The sequence below is a fragment of the Lithobates pipiens genome, unplaced genomic scaffold, assembly GCF_037356315.1.
Source record: "Lithobates pipiens isolate NorthernLeopardFrog02 unplaced genomic scaffold, aLitPip1_a1.2 Scaffold_3, whole genome shotgun sequence".
Classification (NCBI taxonomy): Eukaryota; Metazoa; Chordata; class Amphibia; order Anura; family Ranidae; genus Lithobates; species Lithobates pipiens.
Window position 1 is genome coordinate 269,218,841 of NW_027507790.1, and position 24,362 is coordinate 269,243,202.

At 44.8% G+C, this 24,362-nt stretch overlaps 1 protein-coding gene across 4 annotated transcripts in view; it reads right to left on the reverse strand.

Moving 5' to 3' along the window:
* The window catches only part of ATOSB (atos homolog B), a 53,162-nt gene extending 31,170 nt beyond the window's left edge, over positions 1–21,992 (reverse strand). For 3 of the 4 annotated variants that reach the window (XR_013263991.1, XR_013263990.1, XM_077463160.1), the window contains exons 1-2: positions 21,668–21,992; positions 899–1,104 (exon numbers count right to left, since the gene is read on the reverse strand). Coding sequence is in view for 2 of the 4 variants with exons in the window: in XM_077463160.1 (XP_077319286.1) it covers positions 899–975 (77 nt within the window). In the remaining 2 variants the exon portion in view is untranslated. Of the gene's footprint in view, positions 1–898; positions 1,105–20,919; positions 21,070–21,667 lie in introns of those variants that run through there. The other variant, XM_077463161.1, reaches the window with a different exon arrangement.
* Positions 21,993–24,362: the final 2,370 nt, after the last annotated feature.

A 24,362-nucleotide genomic window follows, 5' to 3' on the forward strand; every position in this document is an offset into this window, starting at 1 on the left:
ATACACACACACACACATATACACAAACTCCCGAACTCTTTAATTCTTCCAAGTTAAAGTTTTGGTATTCTTTCCAAGCAACCAGTATTTTCAGAAGGGGGAATCATCAGCGGTACACAACATTTTTTTTTGCCCCAGCAATTTCCCCTCACTTCCTGTCTTGGTGACACAACAATGTCAACACCACTAAAACCTGATATTCAGTCTAAAACTATTGGGCCGGGAAACATACTTCTAACCCATCTCTCATTTCACCTACCAGCAATCCCCCCCGGTGCAATTAACCTGTGCCCCTCTAGAACTAACTTGTACAATCTACCAGGGCTGCTGTTAGAAATCACAAGGCCCCATACATCCTACCCGCCAAGACCCCCCAGCCCCCCCACCGCCAGCCAAAAGTGACTTGCAGTCCCCTTCTCTGAAACCTCAACTGCCCAGATGAGTGAATAGGAGGCTTTCTGCTCATTCACAAACAAAGCATAATAAATACAGTTCACTATGGTTCAGTGGTAAATGGACACTGGAGTGATTGGTACGGATCGCTCACTGTGTCCATTCAGGAAAGGAAGGGGCATATTTACTGGCCCCTCTCTCCATCCTGAAACATCCCCGTGTGCCTGCAGCAGCTGCCGGATGCCGTTCCCTGTACAGGATGGCTGGCTGCACTGTCTTATCAATGCCCTGCCATCTACTACACTAATCTTGTGCACGCCACTATATTAGTGGAACCTTACACGGGTCCTAGCAACTCTTCACCCCATGGATGACACTGGCAAAAAGGAGTTCATTCGTACACACACACACACACACACACACACCCCTCTTCAAGAACATGGGGAGACCATCATTTTTAAATGTTAAAATGCCCTCCATCTCCCACCCCCACCAAGGGACTCACCCCTGTACGTATGTGCGCTGCCTGTGGCAGTATGATGCCCCTTCTTTGGCACCTAGGACGCTCCTTCCCTGGCACATCTAGCTGGTGAGTCTGCTCATACTGGCACCTACAACTGCGAACCAAACGCAGGCTCCGAGCTTCGCTCCACACCATACCGGAGAGGAACCCTCCAAAATCAGAAGCAGCGCTGCTATGGTCCAAGATGACTGCAGAAAGAAGGGAAAGAAAAAAAAAAAAAAAAAAAAGAGAAGGCGCAATGAGACACATATTATGCACTTGCTTAAGGTTAAAGAATGTAACACACTTTGTAAGTATGAGCACATAACTCCCAACTGTCCCTGATTTCAAACAATGTCCCTCATTTTGGTCCGATATAGAGATTTTTTTTTTTTTCTTTATAATTAGATAAAAAAAAGTGTTTTCTAGCACTATACCTTTCATCCGATTTCGAAATTGCTGTATTTGTAAAATCCAATACAAAAAAGGAATAGTAGTGCTAAATATATATATATATATATATATATATATATATATATATATATATATATATATATATATATATATATATATATATATATATATATAAAATCCTTTGTAAAAATATATATTTTACACTTGCAGCTGAAGAAAAATTTGGACTTTTAAAAAAAAGAGACCTTAGAGATTGTAAGCTTTAGAAGTCATCTTCCTAAAGAAATAACACCCCATGCTTCCCCATCACGCCTTATTCACGTCATCAGCTTTCGGCAGCACCTCGTTTTTTTAACAATTATATTCAAAAGGATGAATCACATGAAGGGCAGAATTAGAACCAAAATATGTGATGAGCACCTTGAGAATTCACGGAGAATTGAAAACTGGCTACAAGGGTGAGTTCAGAGGGTGGTAATAAATGGGGAGTACTCAGAATGGTTGGGGGTGGGTAGTGGGGTTCCCCCAGGGTTCTGTGCTGGGACCAATCCTATTTAATTTATTCATAAACAGCCTGGGGTGGATGGGGTAAACAGTTCACTCTCTGTATTTGCGGACAATACTAAGCTAAGCAGGGCAATAACTTCTCCGCAGGATGTGGAAACTTTGCAAGAAGATCTAAACAAATGAATGGGATGGGCAACTACATGGCAAATGAGGTTTAATGTAGAAAAGATGTAAAATAATGCATTTGGGTGACAAAAATATGAATGCAATCTATACACTGGGGGGAGAACCTCTGGGGGGGGGGGGGATCTAGGATGGAAAAGGACCTGGGGGTCCTGGTAGATGATAGACTCAGTAATGCCAAGCTGCTGCTAAAAAAGAGAACAGATTATTGGCATTAAAAAAGGGGATCAACTCCAGAGATAAAACGATAACCTGAACGACCGCAACATACAGGGATATACAATGTAATACTGACATATAATCACACACATAGGTTGCACTTGATGGACTTGTGTCTTTTTTCAACCTCACCTACTATGTAATAGTTACTCTATCCATTCTACCAGATATTGATGCGTTTCGTTTATCAAAAACAATATCAAATATTGCACTAGTTTTATGGCGCCCTCTTTTTTTTTTTTTTTTTTTAATCATTTAAAAAAAAAAAAAAAAAAAAAAAGGGAGAAGTTTTAATACTCAGGTACTGTACATAATCTATATAAGTGATCATTAACCACTTGTGGACCGCCCTACACACATATACCGCAGCAGGACGGCTGCTCGGTGCCTGGTCAGGCACCAAGCACGTGATCGGAAACTGCTGGGATGCGCACACTCGTGTGGCCGGATACCCGCTTCCGCTGCAATTGGACACAGCGGGAGCCAATCAGCGGGTCCAGCAGTCGTTCAGGACACAGGCACAGTCTGCCTATATAACACACGACAGTGGGGCTGAAACAACTAATCGATTATGAAATTAATCGTTTACCATTTTCATAATCAATTAATCGGCCAGCAACAAAATGGGGTTAAAGTTTATGACTCTGATGATATTTACCAGATTGACCCTTTAATAGTATATACACTATATATCCTCTAGTATATACAGTATATATACTATATATATCTCTCCTCTAATGGTATATATAGTATATATCCCCTCTAATAGTATATAGCCTCTAATAGTATAGACAGTATATCGTCAATAGTATATACAGTATATCTCCTCTAATAGTATATATCCCCTCTAATATATACAGTATATCTCTTCTGTCTTCTCAGAGTGGATTAGATATTTTGCTCCCTAACCATATAGTTGGTTACCGTATATACTCGAGTATAAGCCGAGATTTTCAGCCTCTTTTTTGAGGCTGAAAGTGCCCCCCTCGGCTTATACTCGAGTCATCGCTGTCTGCCCGCTCGATCAGCGTGTCGAGCAGACAGACAGCGGCCATTCTGATTCAAAAGCCGCGCCTCCGGCTCCGCCTTCGCCTGTGATAGGCGGAACACTGAATTTCCCAGCAGCCTGTGTTCCGCCTATCACGGGCATCCGCTCATCCTCGTACTACGGACGAGGATGATACGACGTCCGTGATAGGCGGAACACAGGCTGCTGGGAAATTCAGTGTTCCGCCTATCACAGGCGAAGGAGGAGGCGCGGCTTTTGAATTTTACAATGGCCGCCGACGAAGAGGGCACGGGACGGAGGCAAGGCAACGCACGGCACGTGAGAGGACGGGACGGGACGGGACGAAGGCAAGGCACGACACGGGACGGAGGCTCGGGACAAAGGCTCGGGACACAGGTAGGCTGGACACACACACACACACACACACACACACACACACACACACACGGATGGAGACACACACACACGGATGGATGGATGGATGGAGACACACACACACACAGGGATGGATGGATGGATGGATACACACACACACAGGGATGGATGGATGGAGACACACACACACAGGGATGGATGGATGGATGGAGACACACACACACAGGTATGGATGGATGGATGGATGGAGACACACACACACAGGGATGGATGGATGGATGGACACACACACACACAGGGATGGATGGACGGACACACAGGGATGGACGGACACACAGGGATGGACGGACACACAGGGATGGACGGACACACACACAGGGATGGACAGGCATGTCTCACCCTCGGCTTATACACGAGTCAATAAGTTTGCCAGTTTTTTTGGGGGTAAATTGGGGGCCTCGGCTTATATTCGGGTCGGCCTATACTCGAGTATATACGGTATTTATATTTACCACTGCATATAGAGATATTTAAGAATAAATTGCCTTTTTTTTAAACTTTACATATTAACTAAATTACACACCACACTTTTTTTTTTTAAGGTTATTAACTGATTAATCGAAACAATAAATCGGCCAACTAATCGATTAGGAAAATAATCATTAGTTGCAGCCTTACACGACAGCCAGCCATTCTCTGAGAGGGGAAGGTACCGATCCTGTGTTTCTGCTAAAGCAGGAACACGGATCTTTACCTTCCCCTAGTCAAAGCACCTCCCTCACAGTTGGTAATCACTCCCAGAGAACACATATAACCCCTGATGTTAACCCCTTCCCAGCCAGTGTCATTAATACAGTGCATGTTATAAGCACAGATCACTGCATTAGCGTCACTGGTCCCCAAAAAGTGTCAGTGCCCCGACTGCCCACCGCAAACCAGCTATAAAAGTCACCGATCGCTGCCATTACTAGTTAAAAAAAAAAATTATATATATATATATATCTCTCTCTATCTCATAGTTTGTAGACACTATAAAACTTTTGCGCAAACCGATCAATATACGCTTATTGGGATTTTTTTTTAACCAAAAATATGTAGCAGAATACATATTGGCCTAAACTGATTAAGACATTTGATTTTCTACATTTTTGTGTGTGTGAAAAAAAAAATAAAGAAAAAAAAAAAAAAAAGGGCTAAACATTTAATTTGGGTACAGAGTTACATGACTGTGCAATTGTCAGTTAAAGTAACTCAGTGCCATATAAGAAAAAATGGCCTGGTCATGGGGGGGGGGGGGGGGGGTAAATCTTCCAGAGCTGAAGTGGTTACCTTTTGCGCCACTAGGTGTCTGTGTTTGCATTTCAAGTGTTAGATTTGCCTTCTTTTCACCTTCTGATAAACACATTTAATTTTTTAAGTGGCAGCTGGAGGGAGGGGGTATATGAGCGCTGTGATGATACACCAATTGGGAGGTTATTGAGGGTGTATCTCAAGTTGTTTGTTACCTTTAATCTGCCCGACTTTTCTGCTCTTGAGCTCTCCTTGTTGTGTTTGTGTATTTTATGTGCGGCCCAAGACAATTCCTCCTCTGAGGGAAAGGTTCTTAGCCAGTTCCCGACCGGCACACGACGATGTACTTCGGCAGAATGGCACGGGCAGGCAAATTGGTGTACAGGTACGTCCAGTTGTATTTGCCGCCCTGCCATCACGTGCCGGTCAGGGCCTCCACGAGTCTGGTCGCGGGTCCCGCGGACTCGATCGCCACGGGGATACCCAAGATCGTCTCACGGGGAGATGCCATTGTAAACAGCATCTCCCCGTTCTGCCTAGCAACAAGCGACACTGATCTCTCCTCCATGTGATTGGAGCAGAGATCAGTGTTCACTAACACACAGCCCAGCCCCCCCCCACAGTTAGTAACACACCTTTAAACACACATTTAACCCCTACACTGCCACCCCCTGGTTAATCCCTTCACTGCCAGTGTCGTTTACACAGGAATCAGTGCATTTGTATAGCAGTGATTTCTGTATAAATGACAATGGTCCAAAAAATGTCCGATGTGTCCGCCATAATGTTGCAGTCACAAAAAAAAAAAAAAAAAAAAAAAATTTCTAGTAATGGCGGCGATCATTCATTTTTTTTTTTTTTTTTGTGACTGCAACAAATGAATGATCGCCGCCATTACTAGAAATTATTTTTTTTTTTATAAAAAAAATGCCATAAAAACTATCCCCTATTTTGTAAACGCTATAAATTTTGCGCAAATCAATCGCTTATTGGGATTTTTATTTTTTTTTTAATAAGAATATGTAGAAGAATACGTATCGGCCTAAACAGAGGGAAAAAAAATAATATATATATTTTTTTTTTTATATATTTTTGGGGGATATTTATTATAGCAAAAAGTAAAAAATTGTTTTTTTTTTCAAAATTGTCGCTCTATTTTTTTTTTTTATAGCGCAAAAAATAAAAACCACAGAGGTGATCAAATACCACCAAAATAAAGCTCTATTTGTGTGGGGGTGGAGGGGGGTGGAAGGGACGTCAATTTTGTTTGGGATTTTTTTGTTTCGCACGACCGCGCAATTGTCAGTTAAACCGACGCAGTGCCGAATCGCAAAAAGTAGTCTTAAGCCAGCAAAATGGTCCGGTCTGAAAGTGGTTAATGAACCCAATTGCATAAAAAAAAAAAAACACAAACAAACAAACAAACAAACACACCTCTTTTTTTTTTTTTTTTAAAGCTGTAAAATTTGTATTTTACTCCATCTAAAAATTGTTAAATAAAACCCCAAATGATGTGGTATACAGTGCCCCACTTTAATACATACAAACATAACAATAGCACTATTGTTATTAATGCATGCATTGAAGTGGGGTCCCATATATTACAATTTGGTTTGTTCAATCTTTTTAGATGGCAGAATTACATTTATATATCTTTTTTTTTTATAGTAAAAAAAATTAAAAAGTAAAAAGAAGGTTTTGTACTTTGCGTTTCTTTCCTCCCCCCCCTTTTTTTACATTGTACAGACCTATGCTTGGCGTTTTTTCTATACAATCCATCCATCACAAAGAATATTTAAACAATCTTATTATAGTAGACCTATAAATTTGGTTTGACAATCCTGATCCTTTTATTAATGAAAAGGAAAAAAAAAAAAAAAGAAAAAAGTCATTATGCAGCGTATAGGTGGAGTAAATGGCAGGGCTGCCTTATGATTCAGGAGGGTGTGGAACACATGACAAATGTCATTGTAAATTGCTATATTATGATTGGCTGGCCTCCAAGGCAGGAAAGGAATGCTTATAATTCTAAATGGGTAACAAGTCTCCTATAGTACAATATATACATAATATTATTGTATGCAATTATGAGAGATAGAGATGAGAGAGAGAGATAGAGAGATCTAAAAATATTTATATATATATTATATATATATATATATATATATATATATATATATATATATATATATATATATATATATATATATATATATATATATATATATATATATATATACACACATACATACATATATATACACACACACACACCCCCTCACATTTTCTTCTATCTTTTTATGTGACAACACTTAAGAAATGACACTTTGCTACAATGTAAATTAGTGAGTGTACAGCTTGTATAACCCCCCCCCCCCCCCCCCCCCCCAGGCTGCGACTGGACAGTGAAAAGAGAAGCAGCACAGGGACGAGCTCACCCGTCACTCGGCTCTCTCCCCCTATCAGCATGTTCCCTGTTAAACACATGAGCACAAATCAATTGGCTTCTTTTTCTCTCGCCGTCAGCCTGAGGCAACAATCGCGCTCCCCCCCGCACACGGGAGACAAAATGGGAAATTGGGTATCAGAGGCCTTACCTTAGGAGGCACGGTGGAAGGAAGAGCCAGGAAGTGTGTCCTGAGACCCGTTTGGCCAGGGAATCTTAGGGTTTCCTGACCAATCGAGTTTAAGGACCCGCTTCCCGATTGGCCAGGAGGATAATCAGGAAGACCATGGTAAATATTAATTGCCTAATGTCACACAAGTGGGTGGGCTCAGGACGCAGTGCTCTGCTCCCCGAGCCCACCCTTTTTTTGAAGCCAATTAGAACCTCAGGCTCTAATCATGTGCGAAAAAGAAAAAGAAAATCCCCATTAAAATCAATGCATCCGATGCCCTGCATGTAGATCGGGGGGGGGGGGGCCACCCCTGCTCAGCACTCCTCTCAAGGACCCCCCCCCCCAAGTGCAAGCAGTGGGCCGGCTCTTGGGAGAAGTGAATATCAAAATGCATTGGTGGGAGAAGAAAGCAAAGAAAAGAAAGGGAAGAAAAGAGAAGAAGAAAGCGAAGAAAAGAGAAGAAGAAAGCGAAGAAAAGAGAAGAAGAAAGGGAAGAAAAGAAAGGGAAGAAAAAAAGAGAAGAAAGGGAAGAAAAAAAAGAGAAGAAAGGGAAGAAAAAAAAAGAGAAGAAAGGGAAGAAAAAAAGAGAAGAAAGGGAAGAAAAAAAGAGAAGAAAGGGAAGAAAAAAAGAGAAGAAAGGGAAGAAAAAAAGAGAAGAAAGGGAAGAAAAAAAGAGAAGAAAGGGAAGAAAAAAAGAGAAGAAAGGGAAGAAAAAAAGAGAAGAAAGAAGAGAAGAAAGAAGAAAGAAGAGAAGAAAGATGAAGAGAGAGATGGCTGCTTGGCCATCAGTGGATTATTCGGTGGTGACCGGAGAGGAGCTTGGGGGGGGGGGGGGGGTTTCAATCAGCTCTTTCATTCAGAAACCTTATCTAAGCCCAGCACTGAGGAAGGGGGGGGGGGGACCCTGCAGTGTGGCAAATAGAGCACACTGGGGATTCCTAGCAGCTGAGATAAGAACACACCACAAATAGCTTCACATAGAGAAGAAGGCCACACGCCCAGCCATCCCACCGCACCCGCATCATAGGATGTGTCACCCGGGTGCCTCCCCGCCTGGCAAGGGAGAGACCCGCTTCTTTTATGTTGGAGCTGCAATTGTTCTGGGTACCTGACAAGTCCCCCCATCTGCAGCAATGAGAAGTGAAGACATACAGGCCTCACCGATGTCACCACCACAAAATATCCACTTCTACACCATACACATGTAATAAAAGGATAAAAAAATAAATAAATAATAATAATTTATAAAATTAGCAGGGGTTAAAAGTGCCCTGCTAGCCAAACAGTTTGGACGGGATACACATTAACATTTTTAATTCATCGTTCTGTAGGAAATTTCCAAATGCGTCATTCATTTTTTTTCTGCTCAAAAATTGTACCGATTAATGATTTTGTGCCCATTTACTATCCGAAAAAGGAACTGCGGCCTATTTTTCGTATAGCCAGCATAAGACTGGGATGCCAAAAAAAAAAAAAAAAAAAAAAAAGAGAGACACAAAAATATATTATATATATATATATATATATATATATACACACACACACACACTTGCAGTCCTTCCATCATCAGCCTTTTATAAGTTGAACCCTCAGCCAGGCATCACCCTTCATAAAAACAAAAGCCGACAATAAAAAGTGTCACTTACAGATGTATATAAAGTCTTCCTGGCTGGAAGTTGGACTTTTATGGAGCAGTAAAGTGGCATCACTATGTCATAGGATGGTACTCTGCCCTCAGTGAGGTCATCAGCTGGATCTAAATTTATTGACAATGACCGTCTTAGCCCATTGATGGATTTATTTTATACAGAAAGTCACTTATCAGAAAACAGAATATATTACAGTTCACCAGCACTTAGATGTGGTGGCTGCATTCATGATCCTGCCAGTCATAGACTTCCTGTCTCAGGCAGAGTGACAACACTCACTCACTATCATCCATGGAGGAGCAGTGTTGTCATCCAAGAACAGGAAGTGTGTCAGGACTATAGGACACCCCTCCTCCTCTTCTCCGTGACATAGGAGGGAGGTGTTCTGTCACTCGCTGTACTCTATAGAGAAGCAGAGTTGCCACCCCACGACAGGAAATGTGTAAAGACTATGAAGCACCTCCCTCCTAGGTTATGGAGATGAGGATATGGGGGGGGGGTGTTGTCACCTTAGGACAGGAAGTGAGTTAGGTCTACAGAACACCCCTCCCTTCTCCATGACATAGGAGGGAGGTATTCTGTCACTCACTGTTTTCTCCTCTATGTTGTCACATTAGGACAGGAAGGGTATAAAGAGGAGTTTTCCAACATAGTGTCAAACACCTTTCCTGTCCTGGGGTGAAAACATTGTATTGTATTCTCTGGAGGAGCAGCGTTGTCACCCCAGGCCAGGAAGTGTGTAAAGACTATAAAGCACCTCCATTCTAGGTTATGCAGATGATACTGGGGGGGTGGGGGGTGCAAGTGTCACCCTAGGGCAGGAAGTGTGAAAGACTATGAAACACCTCCCTCCTATGTTATTGTGAAGAGGATACGGGGGGGGGGATCCATAGTTCCAGCACCTTTCCGGTCATAGGGTGACAACACTTACTGTACTATGCTTTCCGGAGCAGCAGCGTTGTCACTCTACGACAGGAAGTGTGTAAAGACTATAGAACACCTCGCTCCTATGTTACGGAAATGAGGGGGGGGGGGAATCCATAGTTCCAACACCTTTCCTGCCCCAGGGTGACAACACTTACTGTATTCTCTCTCTCCTATATTATAGAGAAAGGGGGGTGTTTTGTGGTGCTAACACTATACTAGGATGACAACACTTACTATATTCTCTCTCTCTCCTACATTATAGAGAGGGGGGGGGGTGTTTTGTGGTGCTAACACTATACTAGGATGACAACACTTACTATATTCTCTCTCTCTCTCCTATATTATAGAGAGGGGGGGGTGTTTTGTGGTGCGAGCACTATACTAAGAGGAACCCTCAGCCAGGCATCAACACTTACTGTATTCTCTCTCTCTCTCATATCATAGAGAATGGGGGGATATTTTGTGGTGCTAATACTATACTAGGATGACAGCACTTACTGTATTCTCTCTCCTATATTATAGAGAAGAGTGGTGTTTTGTGGTGCTAACATTATACTAGGAGGAACCCTCGACCAGGCATCAAAACACTTACTGTATTCTTTCTCTCCTATATTATAGAGGGGGGGGGGGGGGGTGTTTTGTGGTGCCAACACTATACTAGGATGACAACACTCACTGTATTTGTCGAAGAGTGACAGGAAGTAGAGGATGACCCTGGATGATGCCTCAAAAAACACGGTGTTGTACTGCTGGGGAGTAAAAGCAGTCTTTAACCACTTGAGACCCTCGCTATAGCCAAACGAAGGCTACAGCGCGGACCTCCTTTGCCGGGACTACGTCTATTGACGTTGTCCCGTGCACAAGCGGCCTGCGCGCCCCCTGAGGGGCGTGCGCGGCGCGCTCTGTGATCGGCGAGTCTATGAGACTCGCCTGATCACCGATCCGAGCAAGGGGTCCATCCCGACCCCTTACCACGTGATCAGCTGTCAGCCAATGACAGCTGATCATGTGATACAACGGAGCCAGTAATCGGCTATTATTCCTCCTCGCACTGACAGCTGAAAAAAAAAAAAAGAGCCGATCACCGGCGGCCGTGATCGGGACATCAGTCCCGATCACGGCCAGCTTACCAGTGCCCACCTGCCCCCCCTTAGGAATAAATAAGTGCCCCCGTAAGTGCCACCCAGCAGTGCCCACAGTACTACCCAGCAGTGCCCACAGTGCCACCCACAATCTGCCTCAACAAAGGTGCTGCACCCCAGTGCCACAGATCCGTGCCCATCAGTGTCATCTACCAGTGCCGCCCATCAGTGCCCAGCAGTGCCACCTATCAGAGCCACCTATCAGTGCCCATCAGTCCCATCTATCAGTGGTACCCATCAGTGCCCCTTAGTGCCACCCATCCGTGCCACCTTATCTGTGCCTATTAGTGCCGCCTTAACTATGCCTATCAGTGCAGCCTATCAGTGCGCCTCATCCGCGCACTTTAATGAAGGAGAAAAATCACCCGTTTGCAAAATTTTATAACAAACTATTAAACATGATTTTTTATTTATTTTTATTTTGCATCTTTTTTTGTTTGTTTAGCAAAAAATAAAACTCCCAGCTGTAATACCACCAAAAGAAAGCTCTATTTGTGGGGAAAAAAAATGATAAAAATTTCATTTGGGTACAGTGTTGTATGGCCGCGCAATTGTCATTCAAAGTGCATCAGCGCTGAAAGCTGAAAATTGGTCTGGGCAGGAGGGGGCTTTAAGTGCCCAGTAAGCAAGTGGTTAAAAGAAGATCAGTTTTAAAGAGAGACCCAGTCGTTACTTACAGTTCTGTGAGTTACTGCAACACACGACACATGCGGTGCAGTACAATTTTTGAAAAAAGGAGGCCATCCTAAGCATTACAGCACCATCTTTGTTCCCGGCATCATCCACATATACAATGAGAGAGGGAGAGGTCTACCTGGGACAGGAAAGGTGTTAACTATGATTTTTTTTTTTTTTTAATAACGAAGGAGATGTCATCCAAATTTTGTGGATTAGGATTAGCATGCCTGCGCCCATTGTTCAGTGACAGAGGACCCCATAGGGTGTCACCGGTGGTGGCAGGCAGGCCTCCCCCCACACAGGGTGTGACACATGGGCGTTTTTTTTTTCCTGCTCAGTGCTGTGACATTCAGTCACTCATTGGGGCGGATTGGCTGTCACATAAAACAGATCCTTTCATCCCGCAGTCCTACGATGTGCTGACATGCGTTGCCAATCTACCAGGGTCCAGGAATCCCAATGGGGCCTATTCAAACAATGCGTGGGGGGGCCCTTTATTCTGACCAGAGCAGTCTTTAATATTGATTGGACCCGGGGCAACAAAACACTTCTTTTGGGCACTCCTGGGGCTCAAGGGGCAGCTGCTTTGGGCCCCACAACAATTACCGGACCAGGAGCAGCTGCCCCTTGAGCCCCAGGAGTGCCCAAAAGAAGTGTTTTGTTGCCCCGGGTCCAATCAATATTAAAGATTGCCCTGGTCAGAATAAAGCCACCCCCCCCCCCCCCACACAAATTGTTTGAATAGGCCCCTTTTGCCTTGTGTTAAAGTCAGCCCTGCAGCCGACAGACATACATTGCAGCACTAACGTGGGGGTGCATTGTCAAAAAAAAAAAAAAAAAAAAAAAAGTGTTTCTAAAAGGCACAACGCAACGCATGTTAGTACATCGTCATGCGTTGTGATGTGCTTCACCGTCTGTCCACAGCTGACGTTCAGAATGAATTTCACAAGGCCCTCTGGGCGTGGTTCACATCTATGCAGGGCCACAATTTTGCGCACTTCCCCCCCCCCCCCCCCCCGACATGCACAGAAACACGATGCATAGCAAACGTCAGTGTTTTTTACACGCCAAACTGTATGGTGCTGCAGGAATTTACAAAAAAAAAAAAAAGGGGGTCGGGGCGCGTTTCTCTGGGGTAGCGCTACCCACCAAAATTAAAAAGGGGCTGCACACAACACGCAAGAACTGCACGCACCCTAGGTTGCACCGTACTGGTGTGAAGCTAACCTTAATGTGCGTTGCAGTAATGCATGCATTGCCACAAATAAAAGGGTCTGAATGAGCCCCCCTGATGAGTTGCGTTTCCGCCGGTGCAAATACGTGCATTATTTTCACTCCTTAACAGGTGTTGCATGAAAAACCATGCAAATGAATAGACTGGAAACAAAAAAAAAAAAAAAAACAAAAAAAAAAAAAAACCCCCACACATAACACAGGCACTTTGTTGGGCAACACAGTTCACAAAAAAAATAAATAAAAAAAAACACAACACCACACACACACACGGTTAGTGCGTTTTAAGTTTTGCAGAAACACTACAGTACATTTAACATGGTTTCCTATGGGTCATGTTCACATCTATGCGTTTCCCACCGCTGCTTTTTTGGGAAAGGGTCAGGGACTTTCCCCCTCCCAGGGGCAGGTAAGGTGATCAGAATCCGGCATGTACCGTCACGTGACCCCTCAACCCCCCCCTCCCCCCCAAGCAAATCTCTGCTTGAGGAGTCTGCTGACATGGGCTCCCCAGGGTGCTGCCGCCTCTAGGTCACATGACTCACCGCAAACTCTGCTTATGGGAGTTTTACAACTGTACCGCCCCCAACACGCCTGGCCACACCCACATCACAATCAATGACCTCTGTATAGAGGCCAACATAGAAACCCTCAGCTGACGCAGGAAAGATTGTTTATAAAAGAAAAACAAAATATCACATGGTTTACAAAACACACAATGTAACTATAAATAGAAAAAAAAAATACTGCGAGGAGGTTCGCATTGGCGTGACTTGTCATGTGATTTGACAGGACCAAACAAAAAACAAAACGCATGGCGAGTCACACTGTTCAAATCGATGAGACGCCTGCACTACTTTTTGCGATTTTTTTGGGTGCGACTTGCATAGACGTCTATGCATGAAGCCGCACAGAAGTCTTCCAAGTCGCACAATTTCAAAGCCACAGTCAAAGTAAATGGGGGGACCAATCACTGGAATCTCCTCTGCTTGGTGCTCAGGCTTATTCCCATTGTGTGTAGCGCGTTCCTAGGTTTTGGGGGGGGGGGGGGTTCTTTTTGGCGCCACTTTTATGCATTTCCACGTCACACACAGGGTAGCTTATGCACATATTTTCTTAGCGTGCGTTTGCCGTATGACAAAATGCGCTACTGCTTTTGAGGGAGCCTTGAACAACAATTAATGGCACCACAAGTGTGTTTTCAAAAACATGCGGGGGGAAAAAATAAAATAAATGTGCATTTTCTGTGCTTTGACTTTTTTTTTTTTTTACGCAAACTGGAAACACCAAGCGTGAATGCGGGCAGGCGTCCATTCACATCCAAGCACATGTTTTTGTGCACGTTCGTAGAACACACGTGCCACACTTGGTGCCAATCTTTAATATTTTTGTGCATTACAAAATGCGTTAAGCGGCATTCGAGACCCACAAACCGGAAACTAAAGCTATTTAAATTCATTTTTTACTCCTTGGACTCGGCGCCTCCTGGCCCTCTAACCACTTAGGCCCCTTTCACACTGACGTCCCGTTCAGGCCCGCCTGTCAGTTTTTCAGGCGGACCTGAACGGGTGCTCCATAGAGCGTCGGATGTCAGCGGTGACATGTCCGCTGACATCCGACCCGCTCCGATCCGAAAAAGTGTAACGGAGGAAAAAGCTATTTTTCCATCCGTCTGCGGATCGGATCGGATGACGACGGGCACTGCGGTCCGTCGTCATCCGATCTCCCATAGGGGAGAGCGGCGCTGTGACAGGTCCGTCCCTGCACAGTGTGCAGAGACGGACCTGTCATCTTCCTGGTCAGCGGGGATCGACGGAGTGATCCCCGCTGAGCAAACGGATGTCCACGGGGCGGATCAGAACTGATCCGCCCCGTGTGAAAGTACCCTTAAGGGCTGGGCCTATTTTTCAAAACTTGAAAGAGTTGTCTTTTTAAACAAGTTAAAATCATTTTTGTTTTGCTAGAAAATTACTTAAAACCCCAAAACATTATATATCATTTTTTTTCCAGACACCCTAGAGAATAAAATGGCGGTCGTTGTAAAACTTTATGTCACACAGCGGTCTTACAATGGCAATTTTATTATATATATATCCATAGGAGACGTTTCAAATTGTTTACAGGTTACCAGTTTTGAGTTACAGAGGTGTTCTAGTGCTAGAATTATTGCTCTCACTCCAATGATCGCGGCGATACCTCACATGTAGTTTGAACACCGTTTACAGATGCGGGCGCTACTCACGCATGCGTTCACTTCTGCACACAAGCTCAGTGGGACGGCGCTTTAAATTTTTGTTTCTTCTTAATTATTTTTACACTATCCCCCCCCAAAAAAAACTAAAAAAATAAAATGGGGATCACTTTTATTCCCATTACATCGCTAGTAATAAAAAAAAAAAAAAAAAAAGCATGACAGGTCGACTTAATGTCAAAAAGACCTCAAATCTCATATTTACACTAAAATGCAATAATAAAAAAATAAAAGTCCCTTTAAGGCATTGGGGCGGAAGTGATGTTTGACGTCACTTCTGTCAGAGTCACGTGGGGGGGGGGGGGGCCCCCCCCATCATTCCCTCGCTCTACTTGGTGCCACAGAAGGGAAAAGATCGGATCGTCCCTGCTGCTACCGACGGATCCGGTAAGCGACAGGGACGAGCGAAACACGGCGGGGAGGAGGAGGGGGGGGGGGTGGTTTCACCTCTCCCGCCGCCGATAAAAGTGATCTTGTGGTGAATCCGACGCAGAGACCGCTTTTATCTTAAAGTATACTGCCCGCCATTTAAGAAAATACCTGGGCTGTCTGCTGCCATAACCTCGGTATTTAACATCAAAGTACCGGCGTATAACGATGACAGGGCAGTCCGGAAGTGTTTTTTAAGGGGTTGTGACCACCGTGACAGCGAGTCACATGATCGCAAGTAGCATTCGAGAGCTTTCCGTTTGCCGCTGGTAACTGACAGGAGCCCGCTCTCGGCACAGCTGTATCTACACCAAATTCCCTCTCAACGCCAAGGCCCCTCCACCGCGAGGCCGCATATTTGCACGTGGCCGGCGCCAACGGGTTATTATTCAAAGCAAACTCCCTGCATCCATCCACATCTCCGTTCTTCAATTTTGTTGAGAGATCACTGTGGGGAAGAAAAAAAAAAAGACACCCTCCCCTAGCATTTCTGGCGGTGGCCATCTTGAGTAAGGGCAGATGATTCATGTAGCATTTACTTCCTGGAACTCATCTGCCCTTCGCTCAAGAATGCATGCAGGAGGGTGTGCTTAGCTGAGGAAACTCCCTCCTCCCCTGGGATGTACGACATCATTTGCCTAGGCAAGAAACCAGGAAGTGACTGAAGAAATTAGAAAAAAATAAAAAATAAAAAGAAAGTATAAAAACAAGTAAATATGATACACTTTCCTATTTACTAATGTTAGCAGCATGAGGATTAAAAACAATCAATGCTGATTGGGGGAGTGAATTTCCGCTTTAAAGGCTAGTTCACACCACATGCAGTCCAGTGCGCCCCCCTCCCCCACTATACTAGGGTCCAGTGCATCTTACTGTGTTCCAGTGCAGGAAAAGTGTGTTTGTTTTTTTTTTTTTTTTTTTTTTTTTTTAGAACTGACCACACGTGAACAATGCAATTAGAAACCATATCACCTACTTTCCATGCCAGCATGGAAAGTAAGTGAATATGGTTTCCAATTGCATAGTTCACATCTGTTTAGTCAGTTCCAGAAAAAAATAAAAAGAACTAAATAGATAAAAACACATTTTTCCTGCACTAGAACGCAGTACAATGCATGAACGCACTGGAATGCACGGGAACGCATCAAAACTCACTGGACCCTAGTATGGGGGGGGGGGGGGGACAGGAAAGAAAAAAAAAAATAATAAATAAAAAAAGAAAAAAGAAAAAGGGAAAAGAAAAATAAAGCACCTGGAATGCACCCGGAAACGCATCAAAAACTCGCAATCAGAAACGCATTCGTAACAGATCTAGAGTGCGTTAAGACACACGAAGTTTGATGCCCAAAAAAAAAAAAAAAAGGCGCATGTAAAGCAGCGCAGTCAAATGAACAGGCTGCCTTATTTGTGCAAACTCGCTGTGCGTTTACGTGACGCTAGGTGCTGTGAACCTCAAGTCTCCATTCACACTAGAACGTGCGACGGTGTCATCTAGGTCGTGTTTTTGCGATACGCACACAGGGTGGCCTTTAACCGACGCACAAGGGACAGTCCGTTTTACACCAGACGTAGCTTTTATTTTTATTTATGTTATGCTATTTATTTTATGCTATTTATTTTTTTTACGCACCTGTTGAATATTTTTCTGCGCTGAGCTTGGGCTGCCATTTACAAAGAACAGCAAAAGCTAGCTCGGCATGCGTTTTTTTCCAACATTTTAAAAATACACTCTTTTGCGCACGTGCGTTCAAGGGAAACACTTAAATGTGGGGGGGGGGCCTACAGTACCCCGAATTAAAAAATGATCTGATGAGGACTCTGCTAGGCCCTGAGCAAGGGATGGGGGAGGGGGGGGGGGTCTCCAGACTCTGCAGCCATAGGACAGGTTGGAATGAACAGAGGCATTAACATGCTGAGGGGTGGACGCACACAGGAGCAACTCAGTATATTTCCTGTGTGTCGTGTGAAATTGTTATAAATGGGCTGGCAATGCACATGAACAGACAAAAAAATAAAAAACAAAAAACAAAAACACAAACAAACATGACAGCACCGCAACGCATGCGCATTACACATGCATTGCCTCAGCCTACATTCTCATTTATGTATGGAATAAAAAAATAAATAAAATTTGAGCAGTTTTCCTGACACGCATTGAAAGGTGCTGCCCTTTAGCAGATGGGTGTCAGAGCCATTTGCTAAACGCACACAACATAATGCGAGTAGCGGAAACACGCGCGCAAAAGTGTGTTTCACCTGCGCAGGTCCGTTTACACTACTGAGTCGCAGTAACAAGGGCGATACTGAAACACGCAGCAAAAGCGCGATACGGGCGTTGGTGCAACACGGCGCTGCTTATCGTGAATGGCATTGCACCAACACACAGAACATGCGTTGCAGTAACACACTTCTTACCGCCAACGCAATAGTGTGAACGGGCCCTCATTCTGAATGGCGCTCCAAGACGACGCGTTGCAGTTTGCTGCTGAGACTGCTGCATGCATTCTAGTCTGTTGTTCTGATGCAATGTGCAGCCCGTTTAAGTAAGTGAGCTGCGCCGATGCACCGCAGCCGACCAGGCTGGTGCAGATGGGCCCAAAGAGACAGAAAACATTTTTTTTCCCCATTATTATGACTTATTATTGATTATTAGGATTGCTATTGATGATTATTATGACTATTATCATAATAATATTATTAAACAGTAAAGTTATTTTCATTATGATTATTATTATAACTTATTGTTATGATTATTAATAATAATAATATTTATATTAAACAGTAAACGTTTTTTTTATTATGAATATTATTATTATGACGATTAATAATATTATGAATATTTTTATGCCTTAATGATTATCGTCATAATAATAAAAAACTTACTGTTTAATAATATTATGAATATTATTATTAATAAACAGTAAAAGTTTTCATTATTATGACGATGATTATTAAGTCATAATAATAATAATATTCATAATATTATTAAACAGTAACGTTTCTCATTATTATGATTATTGACTATTATTGATGACTTAATAATCAAAATAGTCATAATAAAATTATTAATATGACTATTATGATTATTAGTCATAATCAATAATCATAATAATGAAAGACTTTACTGTTTAATATTATGATTATTAATAATCATAACAGTCATAATAATATTCATAATATTAAACTGAAAACGTTTTTTTCATCATTATTATTATGACGATGATTATTATTAATAATCAAAATATCAAAAGGTTTTTCATTATGACAATTATTATTAATAGTCATAATATTCTTAAACAGTAAAGATTTTATTATTATTGCTTATTATGACTATTATTAATAACCATAATAAAAAAAATAATAATAGTCATAATAATATTATTAAACAGTAAAGTTGTGCTAAACATTGGCCATGTGGCATAGGATTAGCGGACTTCTAAGGCTCCATTTACACTTGCGATACTTGTCAAGTGACTTTTTGAAAAAAAAAAAAAAAAAAAAATCGCAAGGCAAGTCGCAGGCCCATTGGTTTTTAACGGCACTTGTTCCAAGTTGCAGCGACTTTGAAAAGGCGGCTGCACTACTTTCATGTGGCATTTGATCTGACTTTGCCTTCTATGGACTAAAGTCACGTTAAAAAATAAATAAATAAAAAAAAAGTGCAGGCACCCTTTTCAAAGTCGCACCAAGTTGAACGGGTGCCATCAAAAAACAATGGGCCTGCGACTCGCCATGTGACTTTGATGTCTGAAAGTTGCTGCACAAGTGTGGATGAAGCCTTTACAAAGAGGGTGGCAAGGATCCCGGTGCTCGCTACCCACTAGGGTCGGGACAAGGGGTGGGTGGCTGCCCTGGGTGCAGTGGTATCATTGGGGGGGGGGGGGGGTAGGGGCCCACAAGGAGATTAGGGAGGAGGATTTGTGTTGAGAGGGGGAATATGGGGGGGGGGTGCAAAAAATGGTGATTTGGGGCATTTGTGTTGGGATGGGGGTGAGGGGGAGGAGAGGGAGAAGATGTGAGCTAGGTAGGGAGGATTTATGGGGAATTTGTGCTGGGGGGGGGGGGGGGGGGACTTGAAGGGGGAGGGGGGGGTGAAGAGAATGTGGAGAGGAAATTTAGGGGAAGAGAATTTGTGCTAGGAGGGGGTGATTTTTTTTGGGGGGGAGGGGCAAATATTTGTGCTGTGAGGAGGGATTTCAGCAGGGGGGGGGGCAGATTTGTACTGGAAGGAGGAGGGATTTATTCTGAGGGGCAGTGGCCTGGGCCGGTCCATAACCTCTGCCCCATAACCATGCTGGGCGTCAGATCCACCAACTTGTGACACTAGCGAATCAATATTTGCTATTGTCTTCCGGCTCCTCCTCCTGGCCAATCAGGACAGGAGGTGGATCTTAAAACCAGATTAAAGCGCTGCGTAAATTGTTGGCGCTATATAAATCCTGAATAATAATAAATAGCCGGAAGAGAAGCCGCAACCTGAATGGGGTAATTGCAGACTGGGGGGGGGGGGGGTGCGATTGTTCACCCCACAAAAAATGGGGAGCCTCTGGGGGCGCTTTTGTTTGGCATAAAAAATAAAGAAAAAAATAGGGGGGGGGGGTTTGGGGGAACCAGCCACCACCGTTGACATGTAATGCTCATACATCTTTGGGGGGGGGGGGTGGCTAGTTTGGCATGTCCGCCCTGGCCATTAGATGACCTTGTGTTGGCACTGCCCCCACCTAGCCAAATATGCCTTTATCTCGCCCAAGAAAAAAAAAAAGGGGGGGGGGGGGGAGACTGCGCCATCTTTGTCCAAGCATCATCCTCCAGCCCCACCTTACTTCCTGGACCGAGAGGCTTGCTCGGAGGATGACACAATCACGTGTCCACAAACGCCTCACACAGATCAGCCCCCTGCCTACAAGGTTACAATGTACAGTCTGATCACTAGGAGGAAGAAGAGACCAAGGAAAAGGCATCCCCCCTGCCTGCAGCAGACTGATGACATCATCCCAGCCTATTCCCAGGCAATTCTTATTGGGAAAAAATATATATATATTTCTCAGTACAAACCCACTAAACAGGGAAAAGGACGAATAAAGAATTTGCGCTACTCACCGGTTTTCTGCGTTCGATAAGCACGGCGCCCGTAGCTGGGGGGGGGGGGGGAATTTCAGATCAGGGCACTGATGAGTGGTATCTCCTACCTGGGCACCTTGTCTTCTAGGCCTCCTCTGTTTGGGCAGCTCTGGGTATGAACGCAGAACGCATAGCGCCTACATAGGCCGTGGCGTCTGCATGCAGGAATAAGCCAGGCACTAGGCTGTGGGAACACCAGATGTCCGAATGATGACAGCAGTATATATATATATATATATATATATATATATATATATATATATATATATATATATATATATATATCTCCCCTACTTCATCAGTATGGGGAGACACTGAGCACAGCAGCTGATATAATTACCTCCAGCCTGTATCTATATGAGCCACCCTGCCCCAGACCAGAGCTAATGGAAGATTGCTGGGGGGATTAATATGTATGCAGCAAGTTTCTAATGGGGGCAGGGATTGGGGGGGTGGGGGCAGGAGGGGGGGCTGGGTCATCAGCTAGAGAAGGTGACAATTTAGGAGTAGCAGCAATAAATAGAAGGAGCAGAAACTTATTTTTTAGATTGCAAGCCTCTAGGGCAAGGCCCGGCGGTGAGCTCCAGCTGACAGGGGATTGCTGTACACAGCACTGACTCATCCACACCCCCCCCCCCCCCCCCCCGAAATAATAAAGAGCCCAGCAGGGGGGGCCCAGCTACCCCCACAACCCCTCCCATCACACAGCACAAACAAGGAGACTTACCCCAAACTTTTCCAGGGAGGGCAGCAGAGTGTCAGCAGGAGGAGGAGGAGGGGAGGAGGAGAAGGAGGGGGCTGGGTGCAGTTTGGGGAGGGGGCTGTGCACAGAGGAAGCTCTGCTTATGGGGACAGTTCCTGTCTGTGTCTCCCAGGCTGGTGTTTGGGGGGGTCCCAGGGGCTCCTCCAGGGATAAGGGGGGCACCTGGGGGGAGGAGGGGGTGGTGATGTCACAGCTGGATGTTGGGGGTGATCAATCTGCTCCCCCCTCTCTGCTGCCCTCTGCACACTCACTCTGCTGCTCCTGCTGCCAGCTGATTGTGCTTCTCCTACTCCCCCCCACCCCCTATCATAAGGCCCCGCCCCTACAGCCTGTCCGGACAGCTGATTGGGGAGCACCGCTCTCTACCATTGGCGGGGAGGGATGCCACTGCAAGACTTGTCCCCGCCCAGCTCACCTTGCAGCATTAACCCTTCCCCTGCATGCTGTGCCTGGCTGCTGACACCATTAACCCCTTCACTGCTGGATCTATACGCGACCAGCATTAACCCCTTCCCCTGCCCGAGCTACAATCTACCAACATTAACCCCTTCCCTGCCAGGTCTGTACCCTGACACCATTAACCCCTTCCCTACCAGATCTACACTGCCACCATTAACCCCTTCCCTACCAGATCTACACTGCCACCATTAACCCCTTCCCTGCCCGAGCTACAATCTACCAACATTAACCCCTTCCCTGCCAGGTCTACACTTTGCCACCATTAACCCCTTCCCTGCCAGGTCTATAAGCTACCACCATTAACCCCTTCCCTGCCAGGTCTATAAGCTACCACCATTAACCCCTTCCCTGCCAGGTCTATAAGCTACCAACATTAACCCCTTCCTTGCCAGGTCCTCACTCTGCCACCATTAACCCCTTCCCTGACAGATCTACACTCTACCAACATTAACCCCTTCCCCTGCCAGGTCTATAATCTACCAACATTAACCCCTTCCCTGCCAGGTCTATAACTAACCCTTCCTGCCAGGTCTATAATTAACCCTTCCCTGCCAGGTCTATAATCAACCAACATTAACCCCTAATCTGCCAGGTCTGCATCCTGACAGCATTAACCCCTTCCCTACTGGATCTACACTCTGCCACCATTAACCCATTCCCTGCCAGGTCTATAATCTACCAACATTAACCCTTTCCCTGCCATGTCTACACTGTCACCATTAACCCCTTTCCTACTGGATCTACACTCTGCCACCAATAACCCCTTCCCTGCCAACTCTATAATCTACCAACATTAACCCCTTCCCTGCCAGGTCTACACTCTGCCACCATTAAACCCTTCCTCCCCAGACCTTATAATATGCCAACAATAACCCCTCCCCTGCCAGATCTATACCCTGCCAGCAATAACCCCTTACCTGCCAGATCAGTTCTCTGCCACCATTAACAGCTAGATCTATACCCTACCAGATCTGTCCCATACCATTATAATCAACTTCTCTACCAGCTGTATGTGTGCTGCCACCATTACCCCCCACCCCACCAGCTCAGTACTTTAACAGCATTTTTCTTTCCCTGTCAAATGTGTACAGTGTCAGTATTATTAGTATTATTATTATAATACAGGATTTATATAGCGCCAACAGTTTGCGCAGTGCTGTATAGTGTAGAGGGGGGACAGTACTATTACAATAAAATTCAATACAGAAGGAGGGCCCTGCCTTTGATCAATATGTACCCTGGCAGCATTAACACCTTCTCTGCCAGCTCTACCGGAGTGCTACCATCAGTAACCATTTCCCTGGCAGGTGAAACCTTCACCCGTCTGTAATCTCCAAGCATTGAATCCTTCCAAGCATGTACTCTCCTGTCATTAGAGCGTTCCTAAACCCAGGACCCTGCATTCACTATATCCGGTCTCCCCAGGACCCTGCATTCACTATATCCGGTCTCCCCAGGACCCTGCATTCACTATATCCGGTCTCCCCAGGACCCTGCATTCACTATATCCGGTCTCCCCAGGACCCTGCATTCACTATATCCGGTCTCCCCAGGACCCTGCATTCACTATATCCGGTCTCCCCAGGACCCTGCATTCACTATATCCGGTCTCCCCAAGGACCCTGCATTCACTATATCCGGTCTCCCCAGGACCCTGCATTCACTATATCCGGTCTCCCCAGGACCCTGCATTCACTATATCCGGTCTCCCCAGGACCCTGCATTCACTATATCTGGTCTCCCCGGGACCCTGCATTCACTATATCTGGTCACCCATAGTACACAGAACATGGAAATGCAATTATTTCAGTAAATATAAACTGCTACATACCTTTTCTCATCAGCAGTATATAGCAGTCTTGTGACTTCTATCAGTGTCTGGTTAGAGGAAGTAAACCCTGATGAGTTTACTTCCTCTTTTTTTCCCTGCAAAGGTAAAGCATAATGGACTACTATGCATCGCATAGTAGCCCATTATGTGTCACTTACCTGACACAGGAGCCAGCGAAGTCGCCGCTGTCCCCTGTAGTCCGCCGCATCCATCTTGCTGGTGGCGTCTCGCAGCTCCGCCGAATGACAGCGGCGAAGCCGCGATGACGTCACTCCCGCGCATGCGCACGGGAGTGGCGTCTCGCAGCTCCGCCGCTGTCATTCGGCAAAGCCGCGATGACGTCACTCCCGTGCATGCGCACGGGAGTGG